Source organism: Rhincodon typus, chromosome 4 (genome assembly GCF_021869965.1).
Source record: "Rhincodon typus isolate 14 chromosome 4, sRhiTyp1.1, whole genome shotgun sequence".
Lineage (NCBI taxonomy): Eukaryota > Metazoa > Chordata > Chondrichthyes > Orectolobiformes > Rhincodontidae > Rhincodon > Rhincodon typus.
Window position 1 is genome coordinate 48,139,606 of NC_063335.1, and position 22,779 is coordinate 48,162,384.

At 39.9% G+C, this 22,779-nt stretch overlaps 1 protein-coding gene across 1 annotated transcript in view; it reads left to right on the forward strand.

Annotated features, from left to right (window-relative positions):
• The window catches only part of tmem65 (transmembrane protein 65), a 67,464-nt gene that overhangs the window by 28,539 nt on the left and 16,146 nt on the right, over positions 1–22,779 (forward strand). Inside the window, exons 2-5 of the mRNA XM_020529012.2 lie at positions 10,785–10,829; positions 12,296–12,363; positions 15,752–15,806; positions 19,335–19,377. Of these exons, the coding sequence (XP_020384601.1) occupies positions 10,785–10,829; positions 12,296–12,363; positions 15,752–15,806; positions 19,335–19,377 (211 nt within the window). The remainder of the gene's footprint in view (positions 1–10,784; positions 10,830–12,295; positions 12,364–15,751; positions 15,807–19,334; positions 19,378–22,779) is intronic.

The window sequence follows — 22,779 nt, forward strand, 5'->3', positions numbered from 1 at the left end:
AGAAGGGTCTAGACCCGAAACGTCAGCTGTCCTGCTCTCCTGATGCTGCTTGGCCTGCTGTGTTCATCCAGCTCTACACCTTGTTATCTCAGATTCTCCAGCATCGGCAGTTCCTACTATCTCTTAAAAATAACCCACTTGCCTTTAATGCTCCACGGCACGGGGGCCTCCTGTTATGAACCTGCCCAGGAATCCACTAATCCAGCAGCAAAAATAATCTTTTGCAACAGTCAGTGTGTAATGTTGTGTGATTTTAAACATTCAACACCATAGCTAATCCCTTTGACTGCTCCTGTGTAAGGGTTGGTGTGTAAGTTTAATGTCGGGGATGGGGACGCAATAGTGGGATGTCCAAAAAGTGATTGTGCTTGGTAGGGTGGGTGTAGTGGGGCAGCCCAGTTGGGATGAAGGTGTGGGGGTGCAACCTGAAGTAACTTGTAATGATTGAATTGTTTAATTACATTTTTCAGATTGTGGTGGTGAAATTGAAGTCAAGTTTGCATTCCCTCCGACAGCTAAATTACAATCAATCCTTCGTAACACGACTTGAGCTGAATGAGCTACCAAGATTGAAAGAAAATGGCACATTAACATCTGACATTTGTCTGAGAATTAATGACTTCTATTATTCACAACCGAACAGAGCTGCGAAGTTTTGAGTTAGGTCTTTCTAATAGCAGTCAAATTCTTGCCTCTTTAGCTAAATATCTCCATTGTCGAGCAGTTTAAGAAGCAAATTCATGCATGTGGTTAGCATTGACCTTGCCTTCCTTGTATGTTGAGTCGAGGGGATGTGGGATCAGGTTGAGTCGAGTTGTTAGGGTGTCAGGTTGGTGGTGGGCTGAGGTCAAGGTTCAGAGTTGAATCTGGCAGGCTTGGCTATAATGTCAGGTCCAGGAATGTCAGGCCTGCAGTGTGGGTCAGATTAGAGTGTGTTGGGTGGGGAGAATGGGGGCAGTAGGGGTGACACTGTAAGGGGTCAGTGGTGATTGTGGGTGGGAGGCGGTGGCATTCAGTTTAATCGTTACACAGAAGTTAAGACAAGTTCTTAATCCTCTCTCTTTCTTTCCCTGGGTAACTATTAAGCTTAACTGAGACATAGACATTAATTGGCCTTGTTTTGGAAGGTTCCAGATATTGGATAATCGTCCATTGGAAAATTCAATTTCTTGGGCAGTTCCTAAAGAGTTAGTTGTATTAGAGACTCTGTGTGGTCCTGATACACAACTCCAATCTGTGCTGCTTCAGGGACCATTGGAATATCTGTATTTTAATCTAGTACACTTCAAATGGTGTATTTAATGTTTAGTGCATTTATAAATAAAATAACTACCCTGTAACTTGTGTTGGGCTCTTAGGAGGAATTGGGAAGGGTGTACAGAATACAAAGCCAGTTGCCTGTTTTATTTAACAGGCCAAATACTTTAATTAAGTTTAATATGTGATGACAACAAATAAGACAACATGCTACTTTGATACCAGTAGAATCAGGCTGAATGCCTTTCGAAGCTTTACATTATTTGTATAATATTTCATGTACTGAGGGTTGGGTTGCCAGCATATTCCTAGAGGCTTCAGCATACCACTTGTCCCCATGATCCAGCAGTTAGTTGGCCAAAAGCTCTATCTGCATCATGCACTGCCTTCCCCCACCAATTGGAAAGCAAGAAAGGAACACTTAATCATTGTTAGTTTGAGAACCAAACGGGCTGTTTGGCTGACATTCTCAACGTTTCATATGTGGCAAAGGGGAATATTTAAAGAGGAACAAAAAAGTCCATTTTTTTTTTTTTTGTCCTAGTGTACCCAATCACTTGACTAGGAAGCTTTGGAACGGAAAGCGTCTCCTGAGGTCCTCGACACATCTTTGGGCGTTGCTTAAACCCTCATTCTAGTTTTGATTGATGGTCTTGTTCAGCAAAGTTGAATGCTATTTTAAGACATGCACCCAAAACACTGGAATACATGGGTAAAGTGCACACTCATTTCTACGTATTCCATCTATTGATTTTCTTCACAAATCTAGTGAGTGGTGATTCTACCCTGCCCAACAATTAAAATGAACATTTTCCCATCAAATTTTTTGTCTTTGTTCTTTGTTCTACCATCTGTGAATGTATTCCGTCCTTTTGCTTAATATTCTATCCATGTATTTTTCATTTATCATTTCAGACTTGCTTAAATCCAGATTGAAAAGGAAAATAAATATTTTCCAGTTTCTGTCTTCCCTGAATTTATAATCCTTTTTGGCTATTGTTGTAATCTGGTACATTTATTCACCACAATCTCTAATCCATTTTTAAAAGGTTTTGTTTCTCCTTTTCGCACCATTTCTCTAACTTTTTATATTGATGACTGTGACTTCAAAATAGCTTTTCCTGATTCATTCATTTTATTGGTTTTGTTGTAAGATAAGATTTGATGAGCTTGCAACCATTGCTGAAATGTTGCCAAGCTCTCAAATTTACACACACTACAAACATTATTAAGTAATATCAGATTAGGTCAAATAGTTTATCACCTTTCTTGACTCATGGTTGCTGGTCACATATCAAGAAACATTGTGCACTAGTTATATGAATTGATTTGGTAAGTCTCCCAAGTGGATTTTTAAAATCAAAATTTCCAACTATTGTCCCCTTCTCTTCAACCTCTCACCCTTGTCTCTTGTTCAGTGTAAACTCATTTATCTTTTAATTACAGCTGACTTTGACTTTTGTTATTGTTGCTGACTCTCCTCTTCCAAGACATTTATTATAAGAGTTTTTGTGGTTCTATTGTGAATATTTAAAGTTGATCTTTTGAGAAAGTCTAGAAGTCCATGAAATTTGCCTTTTAATACTGTTCAAGTGAAATCAATCCATTTTTATGATTTGTGCTCAAAATGCTAACTTTCTTCTTTCTTCATACAAAGATCTGACTTTAACACTGTTAGAAATTCCAAATCTTGACTTGAGTTTTCTCTTGAGGACGTGGGGGGTGCTGGTCCCTCAGTAAATATTCTAAACCCAAGATGCTCAGAGTATTGTGTTGTACACTAAAAGTTAAATTCTCTTAGACAAAGTCCGAGCATAAACTTTCTAGTTAGTCTTATTGCAACCAACCACACAACATAAACTCTGCCTCCTCCTGGCTGCTCTCCCTTATACCTACGATACCCTTTGCAAGAATCAAATTGAACTGAATTAAATAAACATCAAGAGTTCATTTGGACATGATGATTGCAAAGAAAACAATTAAAATGTCACTAGGGAAAATAACGCAGTCCATCACCTGTTTCTAAAAAGCTTTTGATTATGCTGTGGAACGCAGTGTGCTCCATCTCCAAAAACATCTCGGTGCATATGTTACCACAAAAGAGGGTGAGGCTTCTGCATTATTGAAATGGGTTTGCTCTTTTTATTTTAATAAAAGATTGATCATTTCATGGCCAACATCATTGAGACTTGCAATTCCAGACTTTCTCTTTTAAATCAATTGAATTAAAATTCATCCAGCTGCTGTGGTGGGATTTGTACCTACGTCCCCAGAGCATTATTCTTGACTTCTGGGTTACTGATCTCCTGACATTACAACCAGGCCACAGTCTCTTTTCCCCCTCCCAGTATACATTGGATTAAGATTAATCTGTTCAGAGATGTTACTTCTGAGACAGTTGTGATTTGAACTTGGATCTCCTGGCCCAGAGGGAGGACAATCTGATGAATACCATCCTTATTAGGCTAATCAGCCAATGATTTCTGTTAAGATGAGTATCCGTAATCATTGGTCCACTAGAACATGGCAAAATCATCAATGTTTGTCTGACCATTTTTGCCTGTCACATGTCCTGAGTAGTTCTGTTAGAGAATGCTGGAACCTGCCACTATCTGGTGAGTTTAACACCATATGGTTGCTCATATTTTCTCCTTTTATGAGTTAAACGTAGTACTGAGTTATTATGGATTTTTGCGTAATTATATATAATACATTAGCGCATTTCTGCAATGTCTCAGAGCTTGATGTGACTAATGACTTTGAGACCTAGTGAGTGATGTTGATGAACATGATAGCAATTGGCTGCTGCAATGTTCAACATCAGTACCTCTGACTGCCTTTGCTGAACTGAAGCATCTGTTCAGCATTTGCTTTCTTTGACTCAAATGACCCAGAACTGGGTAAATTTAAGCTCCATTGTTAAATGTTCAGTATGATGTGAATAACCATCAGATTATTCGCTCATGTGTTACATTTTTCTCAAGGTGATGAAAATGTAGAATTTTAATACCAGTGCTTGCTACGTGAGTAATTTATTTTTAAAATTGCCGACATATGGCTGTCTTGAACTGGCTGCGATTATCCTCCGAGGACTGGATTTTATGCAGCCTGTCGAGCTGGATAATGACATCAGGGTCCACTTGATTGTGGGAGAAGCTTTGCATAGGAGTTGCAACAATGAGGAAACATCATTTGGAGCTGGAGGATGGAAGCAGCTGACATGGGATTTCCAACCGCCAGTGATGAGTTGTCAGTTGGGTTCCTTTTATGAGCTAACTGGCTCTCATTATCCCACTACTGTTCAGTACTGATTTTGGGATCAAATGAACGTGACAAATGTCTTCGGAGATTCTGTGAAGGTTGCCCGGCAAAGCTGCCCAGTCGCCTGCAGCTTGCCAGAAGAGGTGTTCCTCACTATTAAGCACTCTGACCTAATCAAGGGACCTGGCATCAGACAGTGTGTGAAAGCTATTCCCTTGTCTCCATCCCCTACCCTGGGACTCCCATCCTACCTTTGTTCACCTGTGGCCCAGGGCCCCTCCACAATTCTGGACCTTGGTTTGATGGAATACCACCAGTAGCCATGGCACCCATTGGTAACGTCTATGGACTTTGGTTGATTTCTCCCAGCAAATGGAAACTTCCACCACTAGGATCCTCAATTATGGGGTATGTCCCAACCCCAACTATTCATTTCCTGAAGGGCACCTCCGTGTCCCCCACTGAAGTGATGAGCAAGACACCCCCCACCTCCTTCCCCCACCCCACCATTGACGCACTAAAATCCAGGTCATAGATGCTCTGAACAATACTGAGTATATTGCTTTTGTGGCGTAGCCCTCCTCCAACGCCTGTATCACTGTTCATGCAGCTCGGGGAACAGAGGGCGCATTATTCATTTTTGGTCCTTCACTGAGAGAATAATATTTTGGATGGTTAACATATAAGCTGAAGTTCCATTAAATATTTTGCTGTTGCTTAAAATTATTCTATTTGTCCTTTCAGCTCTCTTGCTTCCCAGAAAAAAGTCAGACTGTATTAACCCTGAAATATTTAATGCCAATGCATTCTGTCTGAGTGAGGATTAACTCCACATGGTGCATTCTGTGAACAAGCAAAGCTTATGTGTTTCTCTTCTGATCACTAGGGGAAAAGACATGTCTTTTTATTTAAAATCCTCTCCAGGGCTTCATTCGGCAATAGATACATTTGATTTTTTTTCATGCCGATTGCCAATCAGAAGAAACTGTCCTTATTCCTTGATTTTGATCAGAAGTGCTTTCTCTTTACGAAAAAACAAATAGCATTTGTAAGGTCTAATGTTCGATTTAACGTGATTTGTAAGACTTGAGTCAATTACAATTACTATGTTTTCTTAAATAGTTTTAATTTGATTACAATTATAGATGGAGTTCTAAAAGCTGTTACAGTCCTGTTTAGCTACAAGACCACTCTGGACATGTGTTTTCACAAGTAGGACAGAATTTATTGACCTTATCACAATAAGTATGAAAGACTAACCCTTTATGTGGGTAGTAGAATCAGTTGGTCTTTGTTGGGATACCAAATCATTATTTCTGGCTAATTGGGTACCTGTGTCGTGTCGTGTCATGTCCTGTCCTGTTCTTTTGACTGATCTTGTTCTTCTGCCTTCTCTTACTGCACACCCACCCAAGGAGACGTGCTTACGAACCCTTGCTAATCATTGCTGTTGTGGGTAATCGGTGCTATCCTGAGTGCTGATTGGTTTATCAATACATGAAAGCATGTGATCAGTCTCAGATTGGTTAGCTGTTATGTATCCAGTTTTTCAGGCTGGTGGTTTTCCTACTGATAACAAGTAGTGATATCTCCTGACTAGTTCCCTAAGATGACAGCTATTGTGGGTAAATCACCATAAGTTCCCTTTAATTCGGCTACTTATTAAGAAATCTCTCAAACCATTAAGTACTGAAACAATGATTTACCTTGAAAGAGTAAATTACTGCAGATGCTGGAATCTGTACTGAAAACAACAAATGCTGGAGATCATAGCAGGTCAGGCAGCATCCATGAAGAGAGAGCAAGCTAACGTTTCTAGTCTAGATGACTCTTCATCAGAGCTGAAGTGAAGTGTGGAAGAGGCAGCATTTATGCCATTGTTTGGGAGGTATGGAGGTGGTGGGGTGTAGAGTGCATGTGGAGAAAATATGTTGATAGCTCAGATTAAGTGATCAGAATGTGAGGATGACAGAATAATGGTGTGTCTAACCACCAGACTTAAAAACAGACAGGCCCACTGGGTTGGGGCGGGGGGAATGAGGACATGGTGACAGAGAATGTGATAAAGCTAAAAGAAGGGGAAGAAATGGGAGTTGGTTCACAACTTGAAGGTGTTGAACTCCATATTAAGTCCAGAAGGCTGTAAAGTGCCTGTTCTGTTGATGAGATGTTTCACTAGTTTTTTTAACTGTGACTATAGTATTGCAGCATGCTGAGCATATACAAGTGGGCATGTGAGCAGGGCGCTGTTAAAATGACCAGCTACGGGAAGGTCTGGGTCATGCTTGTGCGTAGACCAGAGGTGTTCTGCAAAGTGGTCACCCAGTCTACATTTGGTTTCTCTAATGTACAGTAGGCCACATTGGGTGCAGTGAACACAATACACTAGATTGGAGGAGGTACAAATGAAATGCTGCTTCATCTGGAAAGAATGTTTAGGCCCTTAGATGGTGAGCAGGGAGGAGGTGAAGGGGCAGGTGTTACACGTTCTGCGGTCACAAGGGAAGGTGCCGTAGGAAGGGGTGGTGTTTGTGGTCGAGGAACAGACCAGGGTGATCCAGAGGGGACAGTCCCTGCGAAATGCAGACAGGCAGTGAGGGTAAGATGTGTTTGGTGACATCCTGCAAGAGTTGTCTGAATTGGCAGAGAATGATCCCTTGGATGTGGAGCCTGGTGGGATTAAAAGTGAGGACAAGGGAGACCCTATCCTGCTGTTGTGAAGGTGAAGGGGCAAGGGCAGAAGCACGGGTGGTAGGTTGGATGTGGTTGAGGGACTTGTCAACCACAGTGAGCGGGAAACTATGGTTATGAAAGAAGGAAGTCATGTTAGCAGGGCTGTTTTGGAAGGTGGCATCATCCAAACTACGTATTGCATGGTAGCAACTAAAATATGACTCCCACAAGTAAGGAGGTTAAGCCTCGCAATTCAACTTGTCTATGATCTGATTAACAGTGGAATTCAGCTACGATTTCAACCAACAGTGTCTGTCTCTAAGTGTCCAGGGTTCGATCCTTGTACAGTTTTGTTCTTTGACATTCTGCTGCTGAGTTGTTCTGATGTTGGATTCTCATACGGTTTTTGTCCTTTGGATCTATGATGTGATGCTATTGATGATTCTTTCGATTTTTTTCATCCCAAATGTTGAAAGTCTGCAGCTTGCCGCCTTAGTAGGAGTAGCTTCTTTGTTCCTTGTTACATTAGGCATTAACTGCCTGTTTGAAGACACATCTTTCCTGCAGTTCCTTAAATTCTTCTGCAGGGCAATCAGTTATTTTTGTGGCATAAAGCAGCCAGTTACCAATCGGATATCAAACAAGTTTTGTTCATGAAGCTTCAATTCCGTTTTCCCAGACATGGTTGATTTGCTTTCAACGCGTGTATTGTCCTTGTCCCTTAATAGTTTATTCCAGACCAACTCATTGCTGATTCCTTCCATATGTAACCGTTTGTTTGTTGATTCTTTTGATCCATGAACAGTTATTAAAGTTCTGGAGTTTATAATAACACAGTTACTTGTGGGAGCATCATTTTCATTATAGTGTTTCCTTGTTAGTTTACCAAGATTATTGCTTTGAACGAAGTAATAAGGCACTGCAAGGTAATTTGTCTGTTTTATGTCTAATGGATACATCTAAGGCAATGGGACTCTGCAGAACCTTATGAAAATATTTCCAGTTAAAAGAATCATTTGCTAACGTGTGACTCACATTTAACTCCTGCTTCCTGGAGCCAAGTTATTAAAAAGTCACATTTTATTTTCCAGATAAATAAGAATTGTATTTCCAGAAATCCAAACTTATCAGTGTACTGAATTAACCTTAATTCCAAAGTGCTAAATGTACTTAGGCCTATTACATATTAGTAATTATTTCGGTTTAAAGCACCAAGTTAAAAATTAAGCCAATCAACGGCATAAAACTATTTCTTCTGAGTAATATCAACCAGCATTTTTAGTACATGTCTATTGACTTGATTAAGCAGATTACTGTGGCTGGAGTAACTTAACCCTTGCAGATACGTGTAATTTGGATTTCACACAGAACCTTTCTGATCATAGATAATATAGACTGTATGTAGGAACAGTTGAAAGAAAAAGTTTCTGTAAATCTGCAACTTGTGGCATCTGAAATACAGTTTTATTTTGAATTCATCTGCAATATCTAGTGACAAGTAATGTTACAAATGTGGGTCAGATGGATTATGTATAATCCTCCAGAATCGGCAAACAGCTGTTTGAAAATGTTTCATGTTCTTCAAAATGATGAATAATTTACACTCTCCATGCAATAGTCACAAAAAAGCACCAAGCAAATTCATCTTTCTACTTAATTTTTCTTTTCCAGAATCCAATCATTTTCTCTCTAGGATGCTAGTCCTATTTGGCTGAAACTTAGTAATATCTGGTTCAAGAATGCATAATAAAAGTATAATTGACACAATTTAAACACAGCAAATTTTACAAGACCTAATTATAATAGGACAAACAGAAGGACTTGAGTAATTCAGATGTTTGTTTGTTACATCAGACCTGTAGTCTAATCACACCTTAGTATATATCAAGCAAAGGTTTTAAGACCGTGACTCAATCTGTGCTGTTAGGTTGCAGACTCTATCAACAAGATGTCTTTGAATTTCATCAAGTCACAAAAGGCGTCTTTGACTCAAGAGCAAATATAATAACAGGCATATGGGTCTTTCCATGTTGGTAATGGGAATAAAAAGGATTGCACCTTGTACAGTGAAGGGGTGGTATTGCAAGCCTTGAATTAACAGTTGAAGGCATTTAGCGCTTCAGCTGTGTGCACAATTCAACTCCTTCACACAGCCGAGATCATCAACTTCAAATTGTGCCCAATTTTTTTTCTGACGTTAGAGACTTTTACTTCCAACATCCATGGTGAGCATAAGCGATTTGAGCAGGTGGGAGAGCATTATCTGAGGCAATCAATGGAGAAAATGGAAAAACTAGTTAATGCTGGGTCACAATCCTTATCAGTCTTGGCACTGGTTAGCCATGATCACGTTGAATGGTGGAACATGTTCGAGGGGCTGAATGGCCTACTCCTGTTCCTATTTGTTATGGTCTTATAGTGAAAGCATGCTCGGGAGTCGGAACGTTGTGGATTCAAGTTAGTCTAGGCTGACACTTCAGTTCAAAGCTGAAGGAGGTCTGTACTGTTGGAGGCTTCTGAAACATTGAACCAAGACTCTCATACCACCCTCTTTAGTAGAAGTAAAAGATCTCCAGCACTATTTAAGCAAACTGATATAATGTCACCAATATTAAACATGTGAACCATAATTCAAACATACGAGGGTGAAATGTATAACCAGAAGTTAAATATTAACTTTTTTCAATAAAAAAATCAAATAAGAACTCTTTTCAGATCAAGGCCTGAAATTAATCATGTCTATGTTAATGATTTGAATTAATAGGAAGATGTTGAAATAATTCTATTGAATTACTTTTTGAAGCATTGGCAAGTTGCTTTATGGTTAAAGAGGATTGTTTGTGCAAATCGTAGCCTTGATTGTTGATTTTTGTAGGCCGAATTATTTCTTTTTCCCCTGTATGCTATTTGTATACCTTAAATATCTGAAATGATACATCAGTGACCCCTAAAAGTATGCACTATAAAATGAACATCCAGCGTCAGCAATACGGGTATGATGTCCATCTCAAGTTTGCAACTGGTAATGGGTCTTGGCAAATGAACATGACATTTTTAGTTCTAATTATACAGGTAAGGACAAATAATCATTTTTGAGATTTAACATGTTCAGTCTGGTAATAGAGAATCAGTCTGAGCTTTAGACTTCTCCCTGTTTCTGGTGGAATCTTAATGTTGAAACATTTTAGGTAGGCTCAATTCCTTTCATTATGGGTCAATTTAGAGAGTGGCATAAACAATGGTGATAAATGGGACGCGTTAAAAATAGGGAAAATGCATCAGAACATGTTTATAAAGCCGATATTTTAAGGTGGGTGACATAGTGAAATTCTGCAACATGGGAACACCGTGATGGATGATGTTAGCATCCTCTGAAATTTGGGCATTGTACAAAATGGCTTCAGGTCTGATGATTGATTACCCTCTGAGATTAGAGGTTGGGTACCTTTTTTATCATCTTTGTCAATCCCATTTATACTTAAATATTTTGTGCTACATGACGGTGTGTTCTAGTGGTGTGCCATTTTTTGTTGTGCAATTCAGAAAAAGCAGTTATTTATTCAGGTCTAAACATTTCCCTTTTCTCTTTGCAGAAGAAATGGAAGTTAAGCCTCCATCGTCAGCACAGTACAGATATGGTAATGCATCTCTGCTTTATAACCATTGTGGTCTTCAGCTTTGTGCAATAAAGCAATCACTATATATTTACAAATTTTATTTTTACTTGAATTAAGCTGAAGAACAACACCAACTTCAAATCTTGTAGTTAATATTCTTTTGGTTTGGTGTAGCTAATATCGCCTATAATCAGGCACTGCTCATATTGGGCATCAATTCACCATTATCTAATTGCTACTGATTAGCTTAAGATTGTGGGTATGGGAAATAGGTGACAACATTGAAATTCTTGAACGGGATAATGTAATCTTTCTGATGCCCTAATATCTCTCTCTTGGCTTCTAGGATATGAACATCCAATTGAGACTAGGCCGATGAGAAACTAGCAAATATTTTTAATTTCAAAATGCTTAATCTGAGAATAAGGTTCATAAGTAATTGCAACCCATTTGAAATACTTCATTTAGTATAAGAAATCTAAATGTATTCCATTGGAATAGATGTAGCTATCAAAATGATAAATTCTTTGCCTTTTTTGCATCTGTTCAGTGATGCCTTAAACCTTTCTCTGTCTGACTCATTTATCAGATCTCAATGTTATTTCTGAACTCTTTGCTCAGTTGGATCAGAAACCAGAGGCTTGACATCTTTTAATGTCTGCCGGGTTGAGAGGCCCGTCAAACCAGGGTATGAACTTCCAACTGTTGAGCCAAATTTGAAGAGCCAGTCCTGACACAGTGTGAATGTTAGTTGGAATGATGTTAACGAACCTCCAATTATCTCAAGCTGATTTGTAATTCAGGAGACACTATATTTCTTCTGTTTGTTGAGTTGGATCTAATTCTGTGTACTGACTTGTAATTCTCATTCCCAAAAGATATATGGATCCACCTCTTGTGTACTGAGTTCAATTTACTAGCATTAGCTTAACGTAAGTTGATCTAAAATCTCCTCTTCGCTTCTGGACATGCACAATAATTCCCAAGAGTTTCGAAAACCATATAGGAACACAATGCGACACATCCGATCACAGCATCTTGATGTTGAGGTCAGCCCACTACTCTGCTGTGTCACAGTTTCCCTTGCAGAATTACCAAGTTAGAGATGCAAGAGGAGAAAAGAAAACGTCTAAAGTTGTTCAACAGGAATGGTAATTGTAGAAAATAAATTTTGTATTTCCCCCATACCTTTTCGTGAAATATGTTGAAAGTCAAATCTAAGTGACAGGTAATTTGACTGATGATGATTTGGATTTGAGAGGGATTTCTGAATTTACGATTCAGTATTTTATATATTTGTAAATCCAGATGTTAAAAAATGTGTAAATCAGTATTGTTTTGTTTTGATAACTTTGAAAATAAATTGATTTTAAGTTGACTGCTAGAATTGTGTTGTGATCATAAATTATGTTTAATTATATTGAGTTTATAATTGAATTCTTGCTTGGGGAAAACACTTGTCATACAACTTTGTTTATATCTTGCAGTGTTTCTTCACAGTGCAATACCTTTCATTGGATTTGGTTTCCTGGACAATGCTATAATGATTGCTGCAGTAAGTACTTATCCTATGTCCTTTGCTGCATTGCTTATTATAGGGAGCTTTTTAAGAAATGTGACTAGATCCTAAATGACATTTCGAAGCAATTAGAAAGGAAATTCTGACTGGGGTGGGAAGATGCCTGTGTGGAGCACAAAAAACATTAGCATTGGACAGTTAATCTAAATAGCCAGCTTCCATACTGTGATCTCTATTTCAGGGCTCAGTTTACTGTATAGGTTTTGTACAGAAGCAAAATATGTTTGCACTGTGCTTCACTGCAGAGCAGTAGAATATGGGCTTGAACTGGGGAAAAAAAAACTTTGTATGACTTCAATAAGGTGACATCTGAAAGAGTGGCAACCAGGGACTATTTAGAATTATAGAATACCTAGAGTGTGGAAACAGGCCGTTTGGCCATTCAAGTCCCACATCAATCTTCTGAAGAGAATCCTACCCAGACCCACCCCTCTACCTAATCTCTGTAACCCGGCATTTCCCATGGCTAATCCATCCAGACTGTACATCACTGGACACTACGGGCAATTTAGCACGGCCAATCCACCTAACCTGCACAATGTTGGACGGTTGGAGGAAACTGGGGCACCCAGAGGATCTCCACGCAGAACAGGGAGAATGTGTGCAAAGTCCACATGCACGGTCACTAAAGGGTGGAATTGGACCCGGGTCCCTGGACCTGTGAGGCAGCAGCATTGAGCCACTGAGCAACCATACCGCCCTGTGAAAACTGGAATGGTGCATTACACCTAACTGTGTCTGTCTACCTTCCAGTGATCTGCTGAATTAGGCATTCCTTGGAAATGGTTTACCTGTGTAAACTAAACATGTAGCCAATTTTTGTTTCTCGCATTCTTGAATGGTTTCGTTTGATAAACCAAGCACCAGGTGCTTGTAGGTGGATTAGAAAGAGCAGCTACTTTGTTCTGGATGGGCTGAATGGCCTATTTCTGTGCCATAATTTTAAGTTTTCAAATTCTAAAATATAGAGAAGTGTTTTTTAGAATTAAAAGCAGGCTGAAGTGAAGTCACTCAAGGACCGGAACAATTGTTTTAAGTGATAAGTTGAAAATGGCATTTTAATTTTAAATGATAATTTCTGAAGACCAAAATGTCAACTTTCCTTCTGCCCTGATGCTGCGTGGCCTGCTGTATTCCTCCAGCTCCACTCTGTGCTATCTCTGACTCCAGCGTCCTGCAGTTCTTGCTATCTCATCCTTATCAATTCGCTTTCCAACCCCACCATCCAATTATCCTTTATTGTTAGCACTGATTGCCAGAAAGAAGATAGGAGCCTAGTTATGGCATGGAATTGTTAAACACACTTGAGGTTAGAGACTTGAAAAAGACATTGAAAAAAAGTACTGTATTGTTCCTTGAGATTGTATTTGGCTTCACTGGGGCGGTGCAGAAGGCAAACGTAGGGACGTCAGAATGAGAGCTAGGTGGGCAATGAAACTGGCAAGTAAGAGCAAGATCAGACTTGCAAATAAAGCATTTTTGTGAAACCTTCCTGATTATAATGAAGTTTAGAATAGTTAGTAGATAGGGTATGCTGATTTAGCATGATGGTATGCTAAATGCCTGAAGAAATGTTGCATCTCCCATGCTTATAGAGGAAAGTGCCTGGGGGAGGAAAACAGGTTCTGGAAGGATGAACCAGAGTGTCATGGAGGGATTGGTTTCTCTGGATAGCTTGGAGGATAAGGAAAGGTGTATGTTATGGCATTGAGGTGGCAGAAGATCATCCAGCTACATGGAAAATGAAGACATGAGACAATAGGCAACAAATGGCCAGTGAGGGCCACATCCCAGAAAATTATTTTTCAAATACCCCATCATAGTTCTGAAAGTGAAAAAAATAAAAGTGGGCAACTGGATGGTCTTGTTTGCAGAATTGCTTGCAGGAGAATGGTGTTACTGCAGGAATTACAAAGGGACAATATCATGATCACAACTGTTTTCAAATGTCAGTTTGCTTAAATAAAGTTTGCAGCAAGAAACTGTAATTTCTTGTTGCAGTTGTTTAAAGAACTCCCTGTAATTCGTTTTTTTTCTCAAATTTGGAAATGAATTTCTAACAAAAAACGGAAGTAAACAGGATCCTCCAGACAATCCACAAGTTAGATAGTTATCAGACGTCCCTATTTTCTCCTCTTAGTTTTCATTCAGATGTACATTTGTTGAAATGATTCCATTATAGAATATCTTTACCAGGTATTAGATAAATTACATGAATTCTTAGCAGGAATTATTGGAGATACTGTTTAAAAATTGAAGATGCTGATTGGATTGTACTAGAAAAGGGAAAGTGGTAATAGGCCCTTCACTGATTTTTCATTATTTCCATTTTTACTGTTTTATCAATTTTGATTTGGAGCTGTGGGCAAAATATGACTTTAGACTATAGGTAACAATTTTGTTAAAAGGTAGCAGAAGTTGACCATTCGAGGTTAGTACGTTGGAATTGGTTCTAATAAATCCGGAAAATACTTTATTCTCATGAAGGTGGCAGATGTTGTGTGGTAATTGGGACTTGTGAAGGAGTGGTCAGAGTATGAATTAGGTTTTGGACTATTTTCTGTAAGAAGAAATCTGGCTGTTGGTGCTACAGCCTGAAGATTTGATGCCCAGCTTTCCCATGAACCGCTGTTGGAAACTCAGAATAGAAATCTAAGTTAAGTATTACTACGTTTATCTGATTGAACTGTAAAGGTGATCCTGATTGGCATCCTCAAAAAAAAAAATCAACCAAGAAATGATCATCTATGCTGGTGAAACAAGACATTGTGTAAACCAATTGAGTAATCTGGCTAATTTTGGTATTTTTCTTTTATCTATACCTTAACTGTACGTGTTTGTCTTTTGTGTGAATGGGGCTGAAAACAAAGGTTTTGAGTTTATAGCACAGACAAGTTGGATTATTTTGTTTAATTTTGCTCTAGTAAAGTTATTGTTAAGAAATTGCTAAGTTTTTTTTTGTTTAAACCACAAGCTGGTGTTGATTATTCACAAAGACTGGAAGTGAATATGAAAAGAAAAGTCTGGTCAGGAACCTTTTTGTGGTCAATTTTGATCATCTTTCGAAGGTTTTAATTTTACTGATTTGCAAATACAGAGGTAGAGAGGCTGATTGGTTCAGCTGTCTCCATGTCATAACACAATCGTGAAGAAAACACACCTTCAAGCTTGTGATCAAATGGTGCATGACATTTGACTTTAACCTGTCAGACGTTATAGTAAGATCAAGTATTATATTATTTTGTACCATATGCAATGTTTTTCTAACTACCTTTTAAAATACTTTGAAATGTGTCAGACATTACTGTGCATAGCTAAAATAAGTGAAATACTGTTACAATATTTATTTTGCTCTGTTTCTTAGGGGACGCAGATTGAGTTGTCCATTGGAGTTATTTTTGGAATTTCCACAATGGCAGGTGAGCATTCTTGAAATAATTTTAGTCCATTCAAGGCTACTTTGCATCACTTCTGTGTTGTTGTCAATTTTGGTACTTGGGAACATTTTTCGTTCTCACCACAATTTTGTAATAGGCCAATCCCTAAAGAATTGGCTGTCATCTTGTATAGCAAATCATGGGTATAACACTTAGATGGAAGTTAGTTGGGTTAGTCTTAGAGTCATGCAGCATGGAACAGACCCTTTAGCCTATCAAACCGACCTGTCCCCACATAACCCACTTTTCCAGCACTTCGGCCATAACCTGAATGTTATGACATTGCAATTACTGCTCGGAAAAGACCTGTTTACATGGCAGCAACTGAATGCTTAGGTGGCTGAAGCAGCAGGAGGACAGAATCTTTCCCCATTATTGTGATATAAGCAGTTCACACAGTACCTAACTTTCAAACAAATATCCACTGGGCTTCCATTACCTCTTAATTTTTTCCCTGTTTCAACTTACTCAAGCACATGTTTCTGTTGGCTGACACACTGAGAAGATGTTACACCATTAACCTGGGTCATGAAGACAGCTGAGCGCTCTAGTTATCACTTCCTTCAGTTTCTGACTCTCTAGGTGTTCATGCCTGTGTCTTTAGGAGCTGACAGGCATATATTTTCTATTTGACACTATATCAGTTTTGTTTTCTTTTGGTAGCAGGTTTACTGTTTGATTTATTTTTATTCATTCATGGGACTTGAGCATCGCTGGTTGGCTAGCATTTATTGCCCATCTGTAGTTGCCCTTGAGAAGGTAGTGGTGAGCTGCCTAGCTTAGTGGTATTATTGCTGGACAGTTAATTTAGAGACTCAGGTAATGTTCTGGGACCCAGGGTTCAAATCCCGCCAAGGCTGGTGGTGGAATTTGAATTCAATAAAAATCTAGAATTAAGACTTGGATGAAACTATGAAACCATTGTCAATTGTTGAAAAACCCATCTGGTTCACTAATGTCCTTCATTGCTAGGTCTGGACTACAGATGACTCCAGACCCACAGCAAGGTGGTTGACTCTTAACTGCCTTATGGGCAGTTAGGGATGGCAATAAATACTGGCCAGTGATGCCCTCATCCCGTGAATGAATTAAAAAGAAACTGCTGCAGTCTATGTGCTCTGGGTTGACCCACAATGCTGTTAGGGAGGGAAACCCACTATTTTGACCGGGCAAAGTGAAGGAATGGTAATCTATTTCCAGGTCAAAATGGTGACTGGCTTGGAAGGAGACTTGTAGTTAGTGGTGTTCCTGTGTATCTGCTGCTGTTGTCCTTTGTAGATGGAAGTGGTGGTGGGTTTGGAAGGATCTTTGATGAATTTCTGCAGTGCATCTTGATATCCACAAGGAAGTAATCTATCTCTTCAAATAACACTCAGCATATAGGTCAACTGCAGTGCAAAATGATTTACGTTTGTACTCTGTACCTTTTTCGACTTTAGCGGTCAACTCTTGCAATTCTATGTTAATTTTTTTTCACCATAATAAGAAGTAGCTTTTGAGAAGCCCGTTAATTCTCTCGTGCTCTCTCTCTCTTGCGCTGTCTCTCTTATTCTCTCGTGTGCGCGCGCGCCCCTGTCCTCTTCTCTTCCCGACCGGGCCTTGCTCTCCCCCTGCGCTCCTCCCGCTCTGTTCTCTCTCTACTCCCCCCACCTGCTGGCCTTACCCCTCCACTCCCCTGCCCTCGCTGGTCTTCCTTGCCTCCCCCCACCCCCATGTTCTCCCTCCTGCACCCCCCTCTCCCTGCGCTACCCCCTGTTTTGCGTTCTTGTGCTCTCTCTTTCTCTCGCGCACGCTCTCTCTCTCTCTCTCTCGCGTGCGCGTGCTCGCTCTGTCTTCCCCCCCCACCCCCCTCCCTCCTAGCACTCTCCCTCCCTCCCTCCCTCTATCTCCCCTCTTTTACCACCTTTCCACCCCTCCCCCCCCCTCCCCCAACAAGTAAATAAAGTACAAGGTAACAGCATGAAATAAAGCAAAACGGATAATGAAAAAGCAAAAAAAAAGATTATGGCAACAAGCGAGACATAGATAACAGCAATAGTTAAATAAACAGATGATACAAGCCGTGGATATGAAATCAACACTAGCAGCAATATCATTAATCAGCTGACCACCATTGGCAGTGTTATCTGAGCTACCTGAGTTCTTGGTTGCATTCGGGTAAATGTGCTGCCATGCTCCTCCTCTTAATGTTTGGATCCTCAAGACCTGCTTTGCCTAGTAAGATAGAGGAAAACCACAAGGTACTCTAACCACTAGGAGGCTGTTGTCTTAAACAAGATGTGACTTATTGCATGATAGCAACTAGGTCCTATTAAACTAGTATGATAGACGTTGTACTAGAGGAGATTTAGGATAACAGGTCTGTACTCTGAAGTCCTAAGACCATAAAATATACAACAGAATTAGGCTATTCAACCTTTCCCCACCTAAGACCTATAAGCATCTTACTAAGTGACTCTCAATACAGTCTTTGGCATTAATCCATTCAGAACCATTGGCGGCTTCAAGTGCAATGTTTTAACTTAAATTAGAAAATGAGGCTGGTCAGGAGCAATATGGACCCCTTGAGTCTCATGATTATGCTATGAACAAACAATCCGGAAATGGCTCGTGTTGAATAATTAATTTTGTCAGCATTTTCAGTCATGAAAGAAGTTGGCACCTAAATTCCAAGCAGGGTCAGGGAGTCACCAAAATAACGTAAGCATAAAAACAGTAATGAAGAAAATAAGGATTGATTTTTTTAAAAAAAAAATCCCCAGAATCAGATTATTTCCATTCCTGAGGTTTAAAGGAAGTTGATAAGATTTTAGCTGCCCTAAGCTGAAGGGACATCACATATACCTAACACTAAAGGCACGCAGTGGATGTAACCACCAGTTCTCATGTCTGAAAACCAATCAGCTTTCATTGTTTTGAAGCTGCTGGCCACATCTGTTTGTGTCCGAGAGTGATAGTTTGCCGGACGTTTTAATGTTATGGCAAAGGCCATCTTCATCTCCCTGGTCCTGAACTGTGTTGAATTTAGCAATTGGTGAGCTCGAACAAAGTTTTTCACAGTAAGTGAATCTGCACTATATGCTCCAGTTATTGTTCGTAAAGCCATTAAAGAAATCACGGGTTCAATTCCCAGTGTGTGCTGAGTTTACTAATCACAGCAAGGCAGTGGTAAAGATCCTAAAATTACTCTCATCATCTTGGGATTACTGAGGTAAGAAGTCAGCCAAAGACTGACTAGTTGCTTTCCAGTGAGTCCTGCTGCATTGTGTGTGCATATTTGACTGAGGGGAGAATGGAATTAGCTATGTTCGTCCCAATGTCCCCCCGGCAACTTGCATCATCAAGAATCTCCAATCTAAAGTAACTGTACATCAGCGATGTGCCTTTAGCAGAGGACAAGTTAATGTAGAAATAAATAAATCTGTGCCATCTACTTATTTCCAAAAACAGACCCAATCAATTGAACTTCCGTCTATTAATTTGATTCTGTCCTGTTTTTAAACAAAACAGCTGCAGCGCTTGGCAACCTTGTCTCTGACGTAGCTGGCCTGGGGTAAGTATAACTTCTGAACTTGATCAATAATAAACACAAGGACTTCAGATTAAGTATTTATCATGTTTCTACCATTTCTTCAGTTTCCTATGAGTGTGAGCGGTTTCTTGTCAGGCACTGCATTCAGCTCAAGGACATTTTTTTTTTAATGAGCAATGTGAATATAACATTGTTGTTGAGCTGCATAATGCCTGACAAATGCTTATGTTATGGTCATCTTCTAATTTTATCAGCTACTGTCAACTGTAGCTATTCAACTTAGACTTTGGTAAATTCATTTTTTTGATCTACATATTTTTGCTGTACCAGTTATTTCAGGATTTTGGCTCAAAGTTGGTGGACAGTCAAGAAATAGCTAGGTGCAATAGATAAAGCAAAGACTGTAGGTCCTGAAAATACGCTGGCTGGAGTCCTGAAGATTTTAGTTTTGAAAAAATAAAATGATTGTATGGGATGAGGGCATTGTTGGCCAGGCCAGCATTTATTACCTATCCTTGATGCCCTAAAGAAGGTGATGGTGAGCTGCCTACTTGATTCGTTGCAGCCTTTTCGGTGTAGGGACAACAACAGTGTTGTTTTAAAAAAAAAAGTTACAAGATGTTGACTTGCAGCAGTTCATGTCAGGATCCTGTGTATCCTGGAACAGAACTTGCAAGTTGCGGTGTTCCATGTGTCTGCTGTACTTATCCTTCTGGTGGTAGAGGTTGTGGGCTTAGAATGTGCTTTCAAAGAAGCCTTGGTGAGTTATTGCAGCGCAATGCATAGATGCTGTTGCAATGCGTTGGTGGTGAAGATCAAGTGGGTTGCTTTCTCCTGAATGGGGTTAAGCTTCTTGAATGTTTTGAGTTGCACCCAACCATGAAGTGGGGAGTATTCCAACATGCTCATAATCATTGCCTTGTAAACGATGAACAGGCTCTGGGGAGTCAGAAGGTGAGTAACTTGCCACTCACCTTGCCTCTGATCTGCTCTTGTAGCTGTCATTTTTAAATACCTAGTCCAGTTCAGTTTCTAGTCAATAATAGCCTTCAGGATATTGTTAGTAAGGATTCAGTGTTAAAAATGTCATTGAATGTCAGTTTCTAGGCATGCATGTAACTTGACACTTGTCAGCCCAGACTTGGAATTGTCCAGGTCTTGCTGCATTTGGACAAGGACTACTTCTGTATCTGAGAATACAACACAATATAAGAGCTAGAAGCAGGAGTAGGAAATTCTGCCCCTCTAACCTGCTCCATCATACGATACAATCCTGACTGATCTTGTATTGGCCTCAACTCCACTTTCCTGCTTGTTCTCCATAATCCTTAAACTCATTACTAATTGGTCTATCACTTTCTGAAATTTACTCAATATCTGTGTCCATTGCATTCTGGGATAGTGAATTCAACAGTTTCAAGACCTGATGAGAGAAGTAATTTCCCCTTATTTCTATTTTAAATTTGCTACCACTTCTCCTAAGGGTATCCTTTATCATAAAACTGAAATCTCGTTCTAGATTGCTCCAAATGAGGAAACATCCTTTCTGCGTCTACTTTTTCAGTCCCTTTTTGTATCTTGTATACCTCTATTGATCTCCTTTCATTCTTCTAAGTTCCAGAGAGGAGTCACAAATGGTGCTGAAGATTGTGTAACCATCGGCAATCATCCCCACTTCTGACCTGAACTTGATGGAGGGAAGGTCATTGAAGAAGCAGCCTGAGGTATTTGGACTAGGATATTGTGCTCTGGAATGGGCAGTGCCTCAGCCAAGATTGATATCTACCTGACAAAGGGGAAAATTACTCTGATTTCTCCTGTCCATGAAAGTTGGACAAATATAGCCTATCCTTCTAACTTTTATTTTAAAGGTTATTGGGTTTTATTTGGACGGCCAGCTCTGGACCTCATTACAACCTTGGTGCGAACACAGATAAAAGAGCTGAATTTGAGGAAGTTGGTATATTAGTAGTTTCATTGGACTAGCAATCCACAAGCCCAAAATAAATGCTCTGGCGACTTGGGTATGGATGCCACCAGGGCACTTGATGAAGCTTAACTTCAATTTAATATAACCTGGAATATAAAGTTAATCCCTGTGATTTTGACCATGAAAATTTTCAGGGAGGAAATGCTGTCCTTACCTGGTCTTGCCTACATGTGACTCCAGACCCAAAGTAACATGCTTGGCTCTGCAATGGCCACAGCATGTCACGCAGTTCAAACGTTAGTACAATAAGCAACAAATACTTACTTTACTAGTGACCCCCGTATCCCTGATAAAATAATGAACATTGCAGAGATGAGATAAGGATTACGATCCTTGATATCTATGCAGCATTTGACCAAGAGAGCTATCAAGCAGCCTTTGCAAAACTGAAGTCAGTGGTATTGGGGAAAAGCTCCACTGGTTGTAGTCATACCTACTTCGAAGGAAAATGGTTTTAGATGTTGGAGGATCACATTGGGCGTGACAGTAGGGTTTCCTCGAGGTAAACCTCATGTCAGAACTGGAGCTGTTCACTGATGTTTCCAGTATTCATTCTCATTCGCAACTTCTCACCTACTTGAGCAATCCATGTCCACATGCAACAAGATCTGGTGGCGGCTCGACTTGGTTGTTGACAAGTTACATTTGTGCCATACAACTGCCAGGCAAAGACCGTCAGCAACAAGAGTGTGTAATCATCTCCCCTTGATCATCAGTGGCATCATCACCACTGAATTCTCCATCAACCTCATTGACCAGAAGTGAACTGGATCAGCTTTATAAATATTTTAGCTGCAACAGGAGGTCAGAGGCTGGAAATTGAGTAACTCACTTCCTGACTCCCTGAAGCCTGTCCACCCACTACAAGGCACAAGTGAAGAATGTGATAGCATGCTGTCCATTTGTCTGGATGGATGCGGTTCCAAACTGTGAAGCTGAAAACCATCAAAGAGCAACCAGCTTGTGTGACTTCACTTCCACCAACTGTTTTTAACAAAAAAAGAATGATTGCTGGAAATAGTCAGCGGGTTTGGAAGCAGCTGCGGAAAGAGAACCAGAATTAATGTTTTAAATTGTATGTGACTCTACTTTAGAAGTAACCATTTTAATATTCACTCCCTCCACCACAGGCATGACATGGCACTAGCATGTACCTTCTGCAAGGTATGATGTAGCAATTTGCCAAGGCTTCTTTGTTAGCACCTTTTAAATCTGTGTCCTCTGCCACTCAAAGGTTCAGGGGGAGTAGATGCATAGGAACATGTCCCAGTAAAAACATGTTCCACTCATACATACATACCATTCTGATTTGGAACAGACTATATTACTGTAGATTGTTGGGTCTGAATCCTGGAGCTCTCTACAACAGTGCTGTGGGTGTACTGACACTGCACAGATTACAGTGGATCGAAAAGGCAGCTCACCACCATTTC